Source organism: Apiospora hydei, assembly GCF_038363865.1.
Source record: "Apiospora hydei strain CBS 114990 chromosome Unknown utg000004l_segment0_segment0, whole genome shotgun sequence".
NCBI lineage: Eukaryota > Fungi > Ascomycota > Sordariomycetes > Amphisphaeriales > Apiosporaceae > Apiospora > Apiospora hydei.
In genome coordinates this window covers 9457225-9474433 of record NW_027117363.1, presented here as the reverse complement: position 1 = coordinate 9474433, position 17209 = coordinate 9457225, and the positions used below count along the sequence as shown (strand labels likewise).

The following is a 17209-nucleotide window of genomic DNA, read 5'->3' as shown; positions in this document are numbered from 1 at the left end:
ATCTGGCTGCATCTACCCCGAGTACACACGATTGGTCCTCGGCGCCATGCAGTTCACCGAGCAGGCGAAGCAAACCGGATCGAATGGGTGGTAGCGAACAGAAACGGGTGCGTGGGAGTGGTCTGCAGCACAGGCAAATGACGTCTCTGTGTCGGCCAGGACTGCAGGGTGTCACGCTAACGACTGCAACCGTCAAGGCTAGAGGGAAGAAGCTGGAACATCGGCGATAATGCCAAGGAGGGATGCCTGTGTCTGGAGGAGGGTAAGGACGAGAGAAGATGAGAAGTCAGAATAGGATAGATAAACCAACGCCCAACAGGCTTTGCTTCTAGTCTTCGAATCTTGATATCGCAACCTTGAGATACCTGCTTTTTGGCCTCCGTCGTATCTTCCACAGACCTCGGCACATGCTCTCATCTTCTCTGTCAGTCTAGCAGCTGCAGCAGGGACGTAGCTGCCTGTCAGACACAGCTCCTGCCCCAAGGCCAAAGGTTTGATCGAGGGAAGTCAGCGTTGCTCAGTGTGCTACAGGTGACACTTCCATTTTGCCTTGATTCCATTCTGATACATACATCAATGTATATCAATTGATACACCTGCTGCATTCGGCCTCGACACATTCCCCAACCTTGTCGTTTTGATCATCGGAGATCGCATGTACACACTCAGCTGTCAGCCTGCATACATCTATATCAATCGACAGCAGCATTGGCTACATCATCATCTACTTCTACTTGCTCTACCCCAGTTCTTTTTTCGACGGCAGTCAACATAAGCCAATCTGTGGAGTTGGAGCTGGCTGTGAACGCCCCCACTGCGTCATAGCTCGTCAATTATAGGCCCTCCTTCAAGGTGAGAGCTTTCAAGCTTGTTTGGTGGCCCGATCAAGAAAACAGAAATGACGAATTGGACTCTTGTGCCAGTGATTGTTGGTTGCTATTGTTATTGTTCACCGAGAACCCTTGCTTCATATTTACTCTGTCCGCGTACACAATCACAGCTGTTCGTACTCAATTGTCGCTCTGACACTGATTTTATTACCCGACCAGAATCAAAAAGAGGGGTCTCATCAAGCAGTGTTGCATCCAACAACCAACCCGACCCGACTGGGCTGGACTTTGAATCCAAACAAGACACAGACACACAAGTAAGTACCTTCTTCCTGGCTCCTGGCCTTTGCCTGCTCCGGAGACTGACAGCAACACCCCCGGCAGCAACCTCCACCCACACTACTTTCCCGTCCCAGTCCAGCAGCATTGTCGCACCATCGACTGATTGCTCTCTCGCTATCTTATCCGCTTCTTTTTGCTTTGCTGGCATCACCAGACGATCCGAGCGAGCGTCCCGCCAACTTCAACTTTTGACCTTTGCCAACTACTTTTCTCCCGCCCATCTTTCCCACATTCGACGGGTTCGAAATCTCTGCTGCTGCTCTCTATTCTTCTCGAGGGCTACTTTAAAGCACCACATGCTTTAAGAGACTAGCTTCTTCTTTGAGAACAAGGGAAAAAAACACACACAGCTTCCTTCGCCCGGCAGCTTGTTGCCTCCTCCATCCATCATGGTGGGAAAGACAAAAAGACGAACGGCCATACCAATGGCTCGCTCAACGGCCTCTCCCAAGCAAACGGCAAATCCATAACGACTCGCCAACGGACGCCTCCCGTCAAGCGCGCCGCCAAGAAGAATGGCTTCCTGGCGCGCATCATCAGCATCACCGCCAGGCTGCTGACCTGGTACTCCATCATCAGCATCCTGCTCCGCTGCCCGGCCTCGATACAAGACCTGACCGAGTCCTCCCCTAAGGTCTGCAAGCCCTACTTCCAGCTCAAGGAGGTCGTCTCGCCGCACCTGACCCCGTACTACGACGCCTACGCCGCCCCCCTACGTCGAGCTCGCCAAGCCCTACTACGACACCGTCAACCGTACCGTCGTCACCCCGGCCCGCACCTACGCCGTCAAGTATGGCGGGCCCCAGCTGACCAAAGCCCAGGCTCTGGGTCTGGCACAATGGGAGAAGACGGTGCAGCCGCAGCTGCTCAAGTACCAGGCCCTGGCCCTGGCCCAGTACGACAAGAACGCCGCGCCGCATGTCGCCAAGGTCACCGACGTGGTTGAGCCCTACTTCCTCGTGGCCAAGGCCAACGCCCTGCAGACCTACAACGACGTCATGCTCCCCGCCTACGTCTTTGTCCAGCCGTACGCCCTCCAGGGCTACGACATGGCCTCGTCCTTCACGGTCGATACGGCCGTCCCGACCACCCTCTGGGCATGGAACAAGACCTACATCTTCCTCGACGGCGTGGTTTGGCCCCGCGTCAGGAATGTCTACATCAAGACCGTTGACCCCCAAGTCGCACGTATTATGGAGCGTCTTGGGCGCCACCAGGATAAGAGGGTCAAGACCTTCAATGACGAGAACGAGTCGTAAGACCTTTCCTCTAAAAAATCCTACAATTTATATATATCACTAGTACTAAATGCCATGTTAGTTCCAGCGTCAAGTCTGCCTTTGTGAAGCCCACCGCCTCTGTATCCTCGACCGAGTCCTCCACTGCCACTACCAAGGTCGCCGAAGCCACGGCCAAGGCCAAGTCTGCCGCCTCTTCTGTCGAGCCCGAGGCCGACCCTTCTGCTTCCGTCGAGGTCAACATTGACTCCGACTCGAGCGAACAGTCCAAGGAAGATGTCCGCGTTGCTGCCGCCAAGACGGTGGCCGAAGATCTCGAGCTGTGGCAAGGAAAGTTCACCAAGGCCGCCGAGGAATCGGCCGAAGAGATCGAGGGCCGCGTCCAGGATCTGGCCGACCGACTAATCCAGGAGGAAGCTGCCGTCGTCGGCAAGTCCCACCTGACGAAGCTCGACGAGACCGTCAAGACGGAGCTGAGCGACCTGAAGAAGACCCTCCTCGGCGTTCTCGAGAAGCACCGCGATGCCGGCGCCAAGACGGATGCGTCTCAGCTCGAGGAAGACGTCGCTGCTGCCGTGCGCGCCTCCGGACTGAAGATTAGAGACCAGGCCCAGGCCATCCGCACGTGGCGCCAGAGCTACGAGGAGGAGACCGAGACGGCCGTGACGGCCATCGCCCAGGAGCACATCCGCATCCTCGAGAGCATCCGCGACCTGGCCCTGCAGAAGCTCGGCATGAAGTGGGCCTGGATGGACGGCGTCACCTACAAGGACTGGCAGAAGTACCACCAGCTGCGCGCGCGCCTCGACGAGTGGACCGACGACCTCAAGGTGCTGGTCACCACCCACCCCAGCCTCCCCAAGGTCCAGACCGCCGGCACCGACATCGAGAACGAGGGCATGGCCGTCGCGGCCGAGGCGGCCCAGGAGCTCGGCAGCTTGAAGCAGGTGGCCGCCTGGAAGGCCCTTGCTGGCGATTACACTGACGACTTTGATGCCAGCACCATGAAGCTCGCGGCCGAAGCGGCGCAGCAGAAGGCCGCAGAGGCACTGAAGGAGGCGGCTGACGATGCTGAGGAGATTGTCCAGTCGGCTGCCGGAAAGGTCAAGGAGAGCGTCGAGTCTGTTGGCGAGGCCATCAGCGAAGGTGCCTCCAGTGTTGTCAAGCCATCCCAGGCCGCCGCTTCTGGCGACGGAGCCGACGCCGAGACCTCGGCCGTCCCTCCCATGGAGAGCATGGCTTCCGAGCCCACGGAAGCTGCTTCTGACCTGTCTTCCTCCAAGTCGGCCAGCGCTGGCACGAATGCCGCCGAGTCTGTCGAGCCACTCCCCACCGAAGAGGTAGCTGACGTTGACGGCCCCGAGCAAGTCGAGGAATCCATCGTTGCTTCTCCCGACTATCCCAGCTCCTCGGCCGGATCAGCTACGCCTAGCGTCAAGTCCGCCATGTTTGGTGCTATGGCCCAATCCGTCCCATCGAGAAAGCCCATCCTGGACGACTACGAGGATGACGCCGAGCCCTTCCTCTCCAACGTCAAGTCTTCCCTGCCCACGGACGCTGCTGCCAGCGTCACCGCGGCTGCCCAGGCGGCCTACACCAGCGCCATCGCCCAAGCTGCCGACAAGTACTCGAGCGCCATGTCCGCCGTCTCGGTGCAAGTCAGCGGCACGCCCAAGCCCGCCCACGAGGAGATGTTCAGCTCGGTTTCCCAAGGCTACTTTGATGCTCTGGCGACTGCCAACTCGCGCCTCCAGAACGCCGCCACCGCTGCCTCTCAGGGTATCTACGGAACGCCTACCACCAAGTGGATGCCCGATATGCCCACCATGCCCAACATGCCGTCGGTCGACTGGGAGCGCGTGCAGTCCATCGCCCAGAAGAACTTGCAAGACTCGGTCAGCTGGGCCGGCGAGCAGTTCGAGAACGCCAAGGTTGTCATCGGCGCCGCCGAGCCCACGCCCAGCACCCCGTCGGAGCGCGCCGTCAAGATGCTCGATCAGGCCAAGCATAACTACTACGCCGGACTCGGTGTCGCGCACGCCCGCTATGACGAATTCCTCTCGGCTGCTTCCACGGCTGTGAGCTCCATGACGGCCACCCCCACACCTACCGATATTCATGGCACCGCCAGCTCCGTGGCTTCTGTTGCGGGCGAGTCTGCTTCGTCGGTGGCTTCGGTAGCTAGTGAAGCGGCGGCATCGGCTGCCTCGGCTGCGGGTGATTCTGCTTCCTCGGCCGGCGACTCGGTTGCGGCCAACTGGGACTTCCTCGTGAGCCAAGTCAGCTCGCAAGTCTACGGTGCCCCTACCCCCACTCCCTGGTACGAGAACCTTTACTCGGCCGCGGGCGACTACGCCTCCCAAGCCGGCGACTATGCCGCCTCAGCCACGGGCGCCGCCGCCGATTCTCTTTCTTCAGCCAACTCGGTTGCTGGCGAGTATGCCGGATCCGCTACCGAAGCGGCGGCCGCCCAGTACTCGGTCGTGAGCTCGCTGGTGTCGGAGCTCATTGTGGGCAAGGAGCCTACCGTGACGGAATCCGTCTTTGCCCGCCTGGCCGGTGTCTACGGCGCCGCGAGCGCGACGGCCTCCAGCGCCATGAGCGAGGCGTCGGTGGCGGCGGCCGCGGCCGCGAGCAATGTGGCGGACACGGCGAGCGCGTTTACGGAGGGGGTCAAGGAGACGGTTAATCATGATCGGGACGAGCTGTGAGGAGCGGAACATCCCGATCTTGATATGTCCGGGTTGGAGGAAGAGTTACAGGCGATGGCCCGAGCGCAACGTCACGACCAGGCGCGGGACCGAGTGGAACGTCACGACTATGATATATTTTGGTTGGAGGAAAAGTTGCGGTTGCTGATCGGAGTATTTGGGGTAGCGATGTTCATACAGGGGCTCAACAGAGGAAACCCTAACATACTTGCGGTAGCGTTGTGTTGCTTTATGATTGCATTCGCAAGTCATGACTTTTGGGCGTGAGAGAGCGAGGAGGTGGGACACGTGCCTGTCTCTTAATGATGCAGGGATGGGAAAGGGAACTACTACTAGGGAGGGAGGTGGGAAAACGGCATGGGCTGGGGGGGGGGGGGTGAGGTAAACAACACTTATCACATCACACTGGGATGAGGGCTGCTCATGTTCACTGCTTCCTCTCACAACAGAGCGAGCGGAACGAGGCAGGCTTTCGGATCACTCTTTTCACACGATTACTGACATATACCCCCGAGCGATGACATGCGAATTCCCCATCTTCTGTTTTTATTTTATTTTCATTAATTGTTTCTGGGGGTTTGCTTTGATTGCTTGAGTAGCCTGAGCGTGGGAGGAAGGGAAAGAAGAAAACGGTGCTCGAGGAGGAAACCTGCTATGGCCCTAGCTGTACACATACAACATCCTTATCGTATTATAGCGAAGAAATCATTCATCACTTTTACCTACCTGGGTTCGATGCGAATGGGAAGAAGCGTTTGGGTATTGTACTTTGGGGTCTTTCATAGGTGTTATATACGGCACGGGAATCGTACGATGTTAGTTGAATGTGTGTCTCTTGACCGACAGTCTGTCGCTCACTGATAGTCTTCAATCGTACTTGCGCACTGGAGCTATTGGTCCGGTCAGAGGCTCCGAGATGTATTTATTCCCGAGTGTCAAGAATAGTACGAAGGAGGATGCTCTTGAACTGCCCCCTGCAGCAAAATACTCCTTGTCGCGGGCCACGAAGAACATCGTGAGACCCACGAATCACGGGAATAATTTTGGGAGTAAGATACTGGTTGACGTTTACGTAAATAGCGCCAGTGGTTTCGGTTAACGCAATGTTACATCCAGGCTAGACTGCCGCTGGCCAGTGATGATGCTCCTACTGACCAGCCACCAGAGCCAGCAAGAGCTTGCCAAGAAGCCAAGAAGACAAGGCCCGGGAATAGCGGCCGATCAGCAGAAAAGTGCCAGTGCGGCAAACAGGACGCGCGGGAGGTGAGAATTTAGGATTCGCAGAGCCAAGAGACCTAAGCTTTCTGGAGGCTGTTCTTGGCTCCGAGTCAAGGGGCGCAGATTGGACCGCTTGTCACTGGTGGCTTGGGTTTGAAGAACGACGTGGATGGAGAAGAGGAGAAGATGGGAAAATGGAAATGGCATTTTACGTTTTGCATGTTCACATTGAATGGCCGAGAGAGTGAGGCTCTGTCCAGCACGCAATGTTTAGGATGATGAACGTTTGCGGTCACAGAGTGGAAATGAACAGAGTTGATGGTCGACTGATCTACCACTAGTAAAAAGGTGAATGACAGGCAGGAGGAAACAGAGCGACCGAGAATTGGGCCGGCATCCCCGGGGTCTTCTGCCTTTTGCCCCATGGGACTGTTCTGGTTGACGAACTGGGGAAAACAGCCCGAAGGAGACAGCAAGAAACAGTGGACAGTGGGGAGAGAGGTGGCTCGTGGCCAGTAGCAGACAAGTGGGCACAGAAGGGAGCGAGGTGAGAGGCTCTTCGACGGGGACTGGGACAAGGCCTGGAAGGGAAATAAGCGCCGGCCTGTTAAAACCATCGAAACCTCTGGTCTACCTAGTCGGCACGAGTCTGCGCGAACTCTCTGCGTTTCCTTTTTCACCGTTCGTTTCTAAGCGGACGGGGATCCACCGGGCGTCGGTGCGATGATATCATGGACGCGAGGAAGGAAAACTTCATGACTTGAGTGTCGAGAGACTCCCGAGGTCTGGCATGAGTAGAGGTTTGTGCGACCACGCCGTACAGCTGCTTACCAAACAGTATGAGCAGGGCAGTCAATGGCTCACCAAGAAGGCGACAGGCAGGATTCGTTTGTCGCGTGACGGACAAGTTTGGATGACGTTGAATGCTCGTTTCGCCATCCTGTGTAATTGGCGTCAGCGACTCAGCGGGCAACATCCGGGACACACACACTCGTCTGGACGGGACGTATGTAATAAATTAGTTGTACCACCTTGATTCGACCTTTATCAATTGCCATCGCATGGATGGGTATCAAAACAAGCAACGAGGCTTATGTGATCGATGGCCAAGTACGGGAATCTCAAATCCAAAGTCTTGGTTCTGTTTTCCAAGAGATGCCCAGCTGCTTACTTGGTGTGTTAGACGATGCTTGAGTTGATCGCCCACGCGGCAAAGTGCTATGGTCATGACACGGGCTGTCCTCTTCCCGTCCGAGCTAGCATGCCTAGCTCTCTCGATGTCATTTTTTGTCGTGGCTTCTCGTGGATTTTAAGTGAATGCTAGCAGTGCTGGGTGCTAGGTTCTTTCTCTGCCACTGCCTCTCCCCCAGTCGGAGTCCCCACAGAGTCGGATCGCGGAATCTGCGTCATTGCGGGTCTTTGTTGCTGTGACTGGCAGACTGGGGGATGTTGTGGGATGGCTGTGGGAGAAATGGCCCGATTAGAGTCCCAACCGTCGATGGCTCGATTCGCTTTTGGTTCTCTGTCTTACCTGTGCGTGTTTGCCCAATCTGCACATGTACCATGTCGAATGCGGCGTATTTGGGAAATGCGTGCGAGAGAAGAGGCGAGAGCTTCCACGGCTTCTCATTTGCTCAGCACAGCACCCACGGTAAGGCGACAAGATCAACAGTGGGATTGCATTCGCAAGCCTGCACGCATCCCCCATCTCATCTTCATGGCTTTCCACCTTGCCTTGAATCTTGTTTGCCCTTGACCTGACGCGGGAGCTGGGCGTGTGACTGTCTGCCAGGAAGAAACTGAGAGGGTGCTTGTTCCTTACTTGCCTATGACGTGATATGGCCGTCCTTCGCGACTTCGCGCTCCTCCTGCCTCCCCCTGCAAGCCAGCCCTTCCCGCATCCTAACAACATGGGCCCCGACTTGTGCACGCAGGCTACTGTACGGGACGAGTGGCTAGTATGTACCGGTAGTAGTCGCTGGCGGTTCCCACACCTCTGGCCTTGGCTTGTTTCCTTTTCTCATACGTTTAACCGACCATGTCACGGCTCCCCCGGTCTGGATGACCAACTGCAACCGGCCTCTCTCTCCGCAAGATTTCTTTTCTTCTCCATACATTCAAGTACACCTATCGCTTGGTCTGCAAAATACTTAAATCTGGGGAACCCCCCTTGGGAAAAAACAAAAGTGGTTGCTATTGTCTTACCTACCATTGCTTGACATCATTCCTCCCACACCCAACAGTCGTATGCGGTAATTCCGCTCCCCCATCCCGACTGTTGCTGTCCCTGGAACCTTGCCACCCACCACCCAATTCTTGACCATGGTGGCACCTACCGACAGCGAGAAGACGGCCTTCGGGTCCGAGTCTTCGACTAACGGCCACGCTACTCACACCGGACCACTGAAGCCCGCCAACGAGACCGTCGGCGAGCGCAACGAGCGCCTCGACCAGGAAAAGAAGGTTCTGGCCTCCAACGGCACTGGCGAACGGCGCGAGCTCAAGGAGGAAGAGGTCGAGGAACAGCTCGGCTACGCCTTCCCGGAGTGGTACAAGTGGTGGATCCTGACCGTTATTTTCCTCGTGCAGACCTCGATGAACTTCAACACGTCGCTCTACTCCAACGGCCTCGGCGGCATCTCCGAGGAGTTTGGCGTCAGCGAGCAGGGGGCCCGCGCCGGCGCCGCCGTCTTCCTGGTCTTCTACGCCTTCGGCTGCGAGCTCTGGGCGCCCTGGTCCGAGGAGTTTGGCCGCAAGCCCGTGCTGCAGGCGTCGCTGTTTCTCGTCAACATCTTCTGTTTGCCCGTCGCGCTGGCGCCCAACTTTGCCAGCGTCATGGTCGGCCGTTGCCTCGGCGGTCTGTCCTCGGCCGGTGGCAGTGTCACGCTGGGCATGATCGCCGACATGTTCGACGGCGACCACCAGCAGTACGCCGTCGCCTACATCGTCTTCTCGTCCGTCGGCGGCTCCATCCTGGGCCCCATCATCGGCGGCTTCGTCGAGCAGTACCTGCACTGGCGCTGGACCATCTGGATCCAGCTCATCTTCGGCGGCTTCGTCCAGATCCTCCATTTGCTGACCGTGCCCGAGACGCGCACGACCATCATGCTCGACAAGATCGCGAAAAAGCGCCGCAAGACGGGCGAGGACCCCAACTGCTACGGCCCGGACGAGATCGAGTCCTTCTGGGACCGCTTCACCCTCAAGGAGCTCATCTACACTTGGCTGCGGCCCTTCCGCATGTTCCTGACCGAGCCCATCGTTTTGGTCTTGTCGCTGCTCTCGGGTTTCGCCGACGCCCTCATCTTCATGCAGATTCAATCGTTTGCCCTCGTCTACAAGCAATGGGGCTTCAGTCCCTCCCAGATCGGTTTGAGTTTCATCCCGATCGGCATCGGCTACGTCCTGGCCTGGCTTTCTTTTATTCCGGCCATCAAGCGCAACAAAAGCGCCCGCGCCCGCAACCCGGACGACGAGCACGCGCAGTACGAGTCGCGTCTCTCGTGGCTGCTGTACCTGGCTCCCTGCCTGCCCATCGGCCTGATTATTTTCGCCTGGACCAGCACCGGCCCGCCCCTGCACTGGATCGGCACCATGGTCGGCAGCGCCATCATCGGCATCGCCAACTACGCCATCTACATGGCCACCATCGACTACATGATCTGCGCCTACGGCCCCTACTCGGCCTCGGCCACCGGCGGCAACGGCTGGGCGCGCGATTTCCTCGCGGGTGTCTTGACGGTGCCGGCGACGCCGTTTTATTCCAACATCGGCGCCGAGAAGGGCATGAACCTGCCATACGCGTCCACGATCCTGTTCTGTATTTCGTTTTTGTTAGTCGCGGCCGTCTACGTGATTTACTGGAAGGGCCCGGCCCTGCGCAAGCGCTCGCCGTTTGCGCAGAGCCTGGCCTCGGGGACCGAGGAGTACCAGGGCCGCCGCCTCAGTCTGGTGCGGACGCACTCGCGCGCCAGCGATGCCGGAACCGGCGGAGCCTCACGCAGACCTTCGCGGGCGGGCCCTACGACGGCGGCCGCTGCTGCCGCTGCCAATGGTGGTCAGACTTCGAGTACGTACGACGTGGCGGATTCCTCGGGCATGGCCACGCCCGCGCACCGCTCGGGAACCGCCACGCCCTCGGGCGCCAAGACGCCCACCCGCCCCGGCCTCGGACGCGACCGGTTCGGGCCCAGCAGTCGGCGCAGCTCGTACTACGCCAGCAAGCACGCCGCGGAGCGGGCGCACAGCCGCGTGGCGAGCGCGAACCACAGCCGGGCGCCGAGCGGGCGGAACAGTCACGAGGGCCCCCGTGGGGAGCACGATGTCGATGATGTTGGGGAGGTGGGGCTGCATCACGAGGAGCATGCGCAGAGGCTGCATAACCACTTGTCGACGATTCCTTCGACGCAGCCGGAGCGGAATCGGGAGTTGTAGTTGAGGGGGATGGACTGGAGAAGGAAGAAGATGACTACTACTTAATGAAGTTTGGAATGAAACTTGCATACCTCGTGGAGTTTTGTTATGGATAGCTATTGCTGGGGCCAGTATATTCCCCGGCTTTGGCTTTTTGAGTACTACTGCATACCCCTTGACTTTATTTACTGTGTATACAGTTTTTGAAATAAATGATAATCATCTAACGAGTTGCCTCATCGTGTTCTAGACTGGTCTTTAGTCATGTGCTTTTGCGATGTCAACAATATGGCGTCTGGTAGGATACTGGTGGTGTGGTAGAGCTACTTTGGTGTGATTGCTAACGGGCGCAATCTAGCGGGCCTGGACCTCGCCATCGAAGAGAGTTCAGGCGTGGAGATATGATCTCTTGGATCCAGGGACTCACTGATGTTTTCATCATTAAAAACTGCTGTCATTTAATTCACGACCTCTTACTCTTGTCCCGAGTGGAGTTGCATCAGGAACTTGTCGGATGATTACTTAACAGGCAGCGAGGGAGGGGTTTGGATTCTAGGCACTCCAGCTTGAGTGGAGAGACACAATGTCCAAACTCACAAGTCACATCCAAAAGTCCATCCGGCGGCTTCTACAAGCCGCCAAACCGGGTCAACAGAAGACAGCTGCTGCCACTGGAAACAGTAGCTTCAAGGTCATGAGCCAGACCGAACCGGCGACGAGTGACCCTTGGGCACCGGCCCCGCAGCCGCACTACGCTTTCAATCACAGCACACAGGAATGGGAACCGCAGACGGCGACCGATCAGCAACACGAACACCGACATGGGGAAAACGATGATGCGCAACACCAGGAAATCACCAACTTGGCCTTGTTCAGCTGGAACATCGACTTCAACCTCCCTTTCGCCAAGGCCCGCATGGACGCCGCCCTGGAAACGCTCCGGGACGTGACCTCCTGCCTGTCACCACGGCCGTCATCATCTTCCTCCAGGAATGCGTCAAGTCCGACCTCGAGGCCATTGCCGAGAAGGGCTGGGTGCGGGATCGGTTCTACCTGACCGATCTCCCTACGTCCGCCGCCAGGAACTGGCGGGGCTCGAGCTACGGGACCACTACGCTTGTTGATTGCCGGCTGTCTTTGGTGAAGCTGTTTAGGGTGCACTATGAGCAGACGCGCATGCAGCGGGATGCCCTGTTCGCCGACGTCCTGGTACCGCCGCAAGGAAGCGAAACCGGAGGAGAAGACGGGAATAAAGGAAAGATCGTCCGGCTCTGCAACACGCACCTCGAGTCCCTGGCCCTAACGCCCCCCTTCCGCCTGCCGCAGATGGAGGTCGTGGCCCGGTACCTGAAGGACAAGGACATTGGAGCGGGCATCGTCGCGGGCGACTTCAACGCGATCCAGGATTTCGACCGGACGCTGCACGCGGTCAACAGGCTGCGGGACGCGTACCTCGAGATGGGTGGACGGGAGGATGCCAAGGAGGGGTACACGTGGGGGCAGCAGGCCAGCACGGCGGCGCGGGAGCGGTTTGGGTGTTCGCGCATGGATAAGGTGTATTACACTCCCGGTAGCAATGGTGATGGTAAAGAGGATGGCGATGTTCTCCGGCTGCTGCGATTCGAGAGGTTCGGGGCGGGGTCGAGCTGCCGGCCGCTGAGGAAGAGGCGCGGAAGGGGTTGGTCGGGTTGGGGTATGAGAGGCCTTGGGTTACGGATCACCTTGGCATCATGGCCGAGTTTGAGGTGGTCGCGCAAAGGGACGAAGCATCATGATTGATTCAATCCTTGTTTTCTATTAACGTCAGATGTACGAATTTGATCGAGGTATCTTTGCATTCTTGCTTGGGCGACTCGTATGACGCATCACATCATGGTATCAGCACCTCAATCCCGAGCACATTCATTGGCCAAGTCCACCTCAGGCGACAATGCCGTCGGCATGTGAAGTCTTGGTCAGCCTCCAATCGCTAGGAGTTCTTTAGCCTAGCCCAGTGTTTGCTCGGTCCCGTCCGTCCGGCTTCAACGACGTTGCATTGGTTCCCCAATGCCGGATAGATCAACGCTGTCCGAGCCAGAACCGAGCCACCCACCTTCTTGGTCGCTCACCAATGCATTTTGATATTTGCTAATGGGACCTTCTGATAGGCCTGGGCCGTCGCATTGCAGAGACGCATGCTTCGTGTAAAGGTCTAGGAGTTTCCCCGCGATAGACGACAATTTCATGGAGAATGTCATTTCGTGGGGGGAGGGGGTGTGTGTGTGTTTGGCAGCCCCTTTAAAGCCGGGTCTCGGCCTGCTTGCGGAGGATTAAGTACTGCATTGATATATTGTTCTTTTCCCCGAATCTATACCATCTCCTAACATCACACCAAAGCAAAGCTATCTTGGATTGAGCAGTAAACCATGACGGTCTTAATGGCGCTTCGAGATCTCTCTTGGTACCATACCCTCGGCCTGCTGCTCGTGGGTCTCGTCTCCGCCGCAGCCGTCCGAACGGTTCGCAGGGTGTATCTGCACCCGCTCTCCAAGTTCCCGGGGCCGTGGTACGCGGCGGCGACGTCGCTCACGTCGGCTTTCGTCTCTTGGCGGCGGGTCGAGTCGGAATGGCTGCTCGGCTTGACGAAGAAGTACGGAAGTAAGTCACATCAACTGATGGGATCGGTCATTTGGCCCAAAGTTTACTGACCTGTTCTCAAGCGGATACCCCTATCCGGATCACCCCGTCCATGCTCCTCTTCCCACGGCCCTCGGCGTTGAAGGACATCTACTGGGACCCGGCGTGCAACTTCAAGCCGGAGAGCCTCTACGAAACAGGCGTATTGGGACCGCCGCAGCTCTTCACGACGCGCGACGGCGAGGCCCACCGGCGGTTGCGGAAGGCCTTGGGTGGTACGCAGGTAGGTTAACTGAAGTTCCATGAGAACCCTTCGACTTATCAGGGCTGGAAGGGGACATATGTGCGTCTAACTTCGCATGTAGTGGTCAATTGGATATCTCAAGAAGAACTGGGAATCCCGTATCGACGACCAAGTCCGGCTCTTCGTGGACAAGATGACGGAGTTCGCCGAGCGGAAAGAAGCCGTCATGTTATGCGACAAAGTCGCGTAAGTCCCATTTACCCCTGCCTCGATAGGTAACTGACCCACCCATCCACCCAGCGAATTCGCCGCCGACATCATGACCATGGTCTCCTTCACGGAACCCTGGGGTTTTGTGAAGAACAGCCGCGACGAGCGTGGCCTCCTGGCGGAGTGGCGCTCGGGGCTTGACTTCTTCGGCGTCGCGGGCCGCTGGCAGACTTTCCGGCGCCACGTCCTGGGAACGAATGGCTAGCGGGTTATTTCTTACCGTCAGTGAGCGACCGGAGCGGCATGGGGTACTTGATCGCCCAGGCCGACCAGCAAGTCAAGTCGCGGGAGGCGAAGATGAAGGCGGAGGGGAGGGGTTTTATATGGAGAAGCTGGATTACTTGCAGTAGTAAGTTTCTATCACTGATTCATCATGTGACAACTAGGAAGAAAGGGGCAATGAAGTAAGATGATTGGCACTGACTACTACCAGCTGCCTCGACGCCCGCTACGAGTCCGGCGCCCCCCTCGCCCCCTCGAGAAACGCGCCCACATCACCCTCCTGATCCAAGCCGGCGCCGACACCACCGCCACGGCCCTGGGCTGCACCCTGCGCTACCTCCTGGCCACGGACGGCGGCCGCGTGCTGGCCCAGGCGCGCGCCGAGCTGGATAGAGCGGAGTACGAGGGGAAACTGAGCGACCCCATCGCGTACGAGGAGGCGCGCCGCCATCTGCCGTACTTGGGCGCGTGTATCAAGGAGGCCCTGCGTCTGGCCCCGCCCGCGACCAATCTGTTTGCGCGGCTTACTCCTTCCGGCCGCAATCCCAAGGCCAAGCTCATCGACGGCGTCCTCGTCCCGCCCGGAACCGAGGTCACGACCATCTCCTACGTAGTCCACCGCGACCCGGAACTGTACGCGCCGGACCCGGAGACGTACCGGCCGGAGCGGTGGCTCGAGGCTGGCGACAAGAAGGCCGGGGAGATGGAGGCGGCGCAGTTCGGGTTCGGGGCGGGGCCGCGCCAGTGCCTGGGCAAGGAGATTGCCAACATGGAGCTGTGGAAGGTGGTGCCGCAGGTGGTGCGGCGCTTCGACATGGAGATGCTCGCGGCGGGGGAGTACGTCGTCGCGGGCGGGGTGGCGTACAATCAGGGGTTCAAGGTGCGGCTTACTCGTAGGTAATGGATGGCAGTGAAAAGGTCAGGTCCGTGAGGGCCTGCCTGAGATATGGAATCGATGCCTAATTGCTACTTATGTACCCATGTATCTAGGACACTGAAGCTCAAATGTTGAAGCCTGGGTGTTGGTAAACATGGCGGATCCACTGACTTCCACTTCCTTCACCTTTCCATGACATTGAATGTGAACAATCAAAACAACCAGTGCCTGCCTTTTCACCAAGTTCCCCATCAATGTCAACGCTTCATGGATTGGCAGGAGCTGCTTAACTTGGATCAGAAACATCCCAATCGATTCCAGCCAATTGATCTCCTTCACTTGGTGGTTGCCTTGCCAGTCTTCAACACCACCACGCTGTCCCAAACTTCCTCTTCCTTCCACTTCAAGGACCGTCAATTTCAGGATCAGATTCTGGAACAACACGATTTCTGCTGCCAATCGATTTCATTGTCCCATTTCATTCAGGTGCACCTGCCGGGTTCAATCCTCAATTGTCTCATCCAACCTAAGGTCATCCAACCTGCTCTTCAACGCCTGCAACAAACAAGATGGTCGGTATCGAGAACAACGCTGGCGGCGCATCAGCAGCAGATGGCAGCGACGTCAATCTGTCCCAGTTGCCCTCCTCACTCGAAGTTCTCGATAGCTTCATTGACAAGCTCACCCCAAAGCCCCTCCTACACGCACCTGCACAGGGAAGACGATACACCGATGGCTTCGAGAACCCACCTCCCGCTTCTTCCATCGTCTGGACCGCGATCTCCGACGCCGAAACCTATGGCATCACCACTACTGTCAAGGGCGCGGCCGGTCCTCTTGTCGCAGGCCAGATGTTCAGCGACCGTGTCCGGGAGCGCATCGGAGACTACGAGGACTTCCTCCACCTTGCGATACGGCGACAACTCCACCTCGAACGCGATTCCGTTGACGAGGTATGGTCCGTCACCCAGCAAATACCTCGCGAAGGAGTCGACCCTGTTGCGTTCTCGGCAGCAAAAAGGGCAGAGGCGGAAGCTGAGGTAGAAGCTGGCGCAGGCATCAACCGCGACCCGTCCGCTGTCGACCCTCTGGACGAGTTCGTCGACAGACTCACGCCTTTGGATGAGGACGACGACGAGGAGTTCGAGGATTTGGATGATGAGGATGACGAGCGCATGGACATCGAGGATCATCCTCCCATCATCTGGACCGCGCTTCCCAACGACTGCGTCACCACCCTAGTCGACGGCTGGGACGGTTACAAACTCGCACAACAGATATTCCGCGACCGAGTCGAGGAGCTCATCGGAGGCTATGGCGGACCGACTGTAGTCTGTTCGAAATTGGCACCGGCGGGGTGTCGTAACAACTACGTCAACCCCCATCACTTCACCATGTGGATAGTCCCTGCAGAGGACTCCGAGCGCGGCTGGATCCAACTCGGCCATGATCCTCGTATTTATACGGATGGCGAACCTGAGTACCTTCAAGAGGATTAGGGAGAGGGAGTCGAATGACGGAGTATTTTACTAGAAGGGGGATATGATGGCAAGACGAGTGTAATATTTTGCTGGAATGGAATACGGAGGACTGCTATTGTTTTGAGAAGGCCTGATGGAAGGGATCAAAAACTCATGATACCAAATTTGCTTGCTTGAGGATAAATGGACAATTGATTCCCTGACATACCATACCATCGTGACTTGAACGTGTGACATGTCATGTAAATGTGTAGGCTCCTGCTGGCAACGCGACACTCGCTCCCCAAAACACACCGAGTCTTAGGAGACCGCGTAACTTTGACCCAAACAATACGGCATTCAATCAAGAACAGGACACGGCGAGAACTTCCCCATCACCTAGAACAGATTCAATATTCCAAGTCCATCCAACCATCCACGCTCCCACATCTCATCCAGGCATCCAATCTCGCCATTCATTTTCACCATCCAAGGCCAACTTCATTATCTATCAAGTGCAACGTTCAACTCCACCACTCAAACACACCTAAGGTGCACAATTCTAACACCCACAACAATCAAGATGGTCAACACTGAGAATGTCGCTGGCGGTGCAGCAGACAGTGACAGTGGCGATCCATCCAAGAAGCCTTCCTCGTCCACCGCCCCCGACCCCCCTCAACGACTTCATCGACAAACTCACAACCTGCCCAAAGAAACACGCAGACGGAAAGCGACTGGATGAAGGAATCCGCAACCCCCTACCGT

General features: G+C 57.4%; 5 protein-coding genes across 5 annotated transcripts; all 5 read left to right on the top strand.

Annotated features, from left to right (window-relative positions):
• Positions 1-46: 46 nt before the first annotated feature.
• PG997_005436 (uncharacterized protein) lies at positions 47-5121 on the top strand (the record flags this gene model as incomplete). The annotated part of the gene is made up of 5 exons (XM_066809751.1): positions 47-90; positions 198-262; positions 1523-1839; positions 1904-2427; positions 2475-5121. The coding sequence occupies 5 exons, from the start codon at positions 47-49 to the stop codon at positions 5119-5121; spliced, it is 3597 nt and encodes a 1198-aa protein (XP_066673369.1).
• Positions 5122-8661: 3540 nt separating this feature from the next.
• Positions 8662-10773, top strand: PG997_005435 (uncharacterized protein; the record flags this gene model as incomplete). Its single annotated transcript, XM_066809750.1, has 1 exon — positions 8662-10773. One exon carries the CDS (start codon positions 8662-8664, stop codon positions 10771-10773), a length of 2112 nt encoding a protein of 703 aa, XP_066673368.1.
• A 562-nt stretch (positions 10774-11335) lies between these two features.
• PG997_005434 (endonuclease/exonuclease/phosphatase family protein) lies at positions 11336-12527 on the top strand (the record flags this gene model as incomplete). The annotated part of the gene is made up of 3 exons (XM_066809749.1): positions 11336-11698; positions 11743-12337; positions 12379-12527. 3 exons carry the CDS (start codon positions 11336-11338, stop codon positions 12525-12527), a joined length of 1107 nt encoding a protein of 368 aa, XP_066673367.1.
• Positions 12528-13157: 630 nt separating this feature from the next.
• On the top strand, positions 13158-15005 carry PG997_005433 (cytochrome P450 monooxygenase; the record flags this gene model as incomplete). Its single annotated transcript, XM_066809748.1, has 5 exons — positions 13158-13389; positions 13452-13651; positions 13734-13858; positions 13913-14066; positions 14316-15005. 5 exons carry the CDS (start codon positions 13158-13160, stop codon positions 15003-15005), a joined length of 1401 nt encoding a protein of 466 aa, XP_066673366.1.
• A 545-nt stretch (positions 15006-15550) lies between these two features.
• Positions 15551-16480, top strand: PG997_005432 (uncharacterized protein; the record flags this gene model as incomplete). Its single annotated transcript, XM_066809747.1, has 1 exon — positions 15551-16480. One exon carries the CDS (start codon positions 15551-15553, stop codon positions 16478-16480), a length of 930 nt encoding a protein of 309 aa, XP_066673365.1.
• Between the last annotated feature and the right edge of the window lie 729 nt (positions 16481-17209).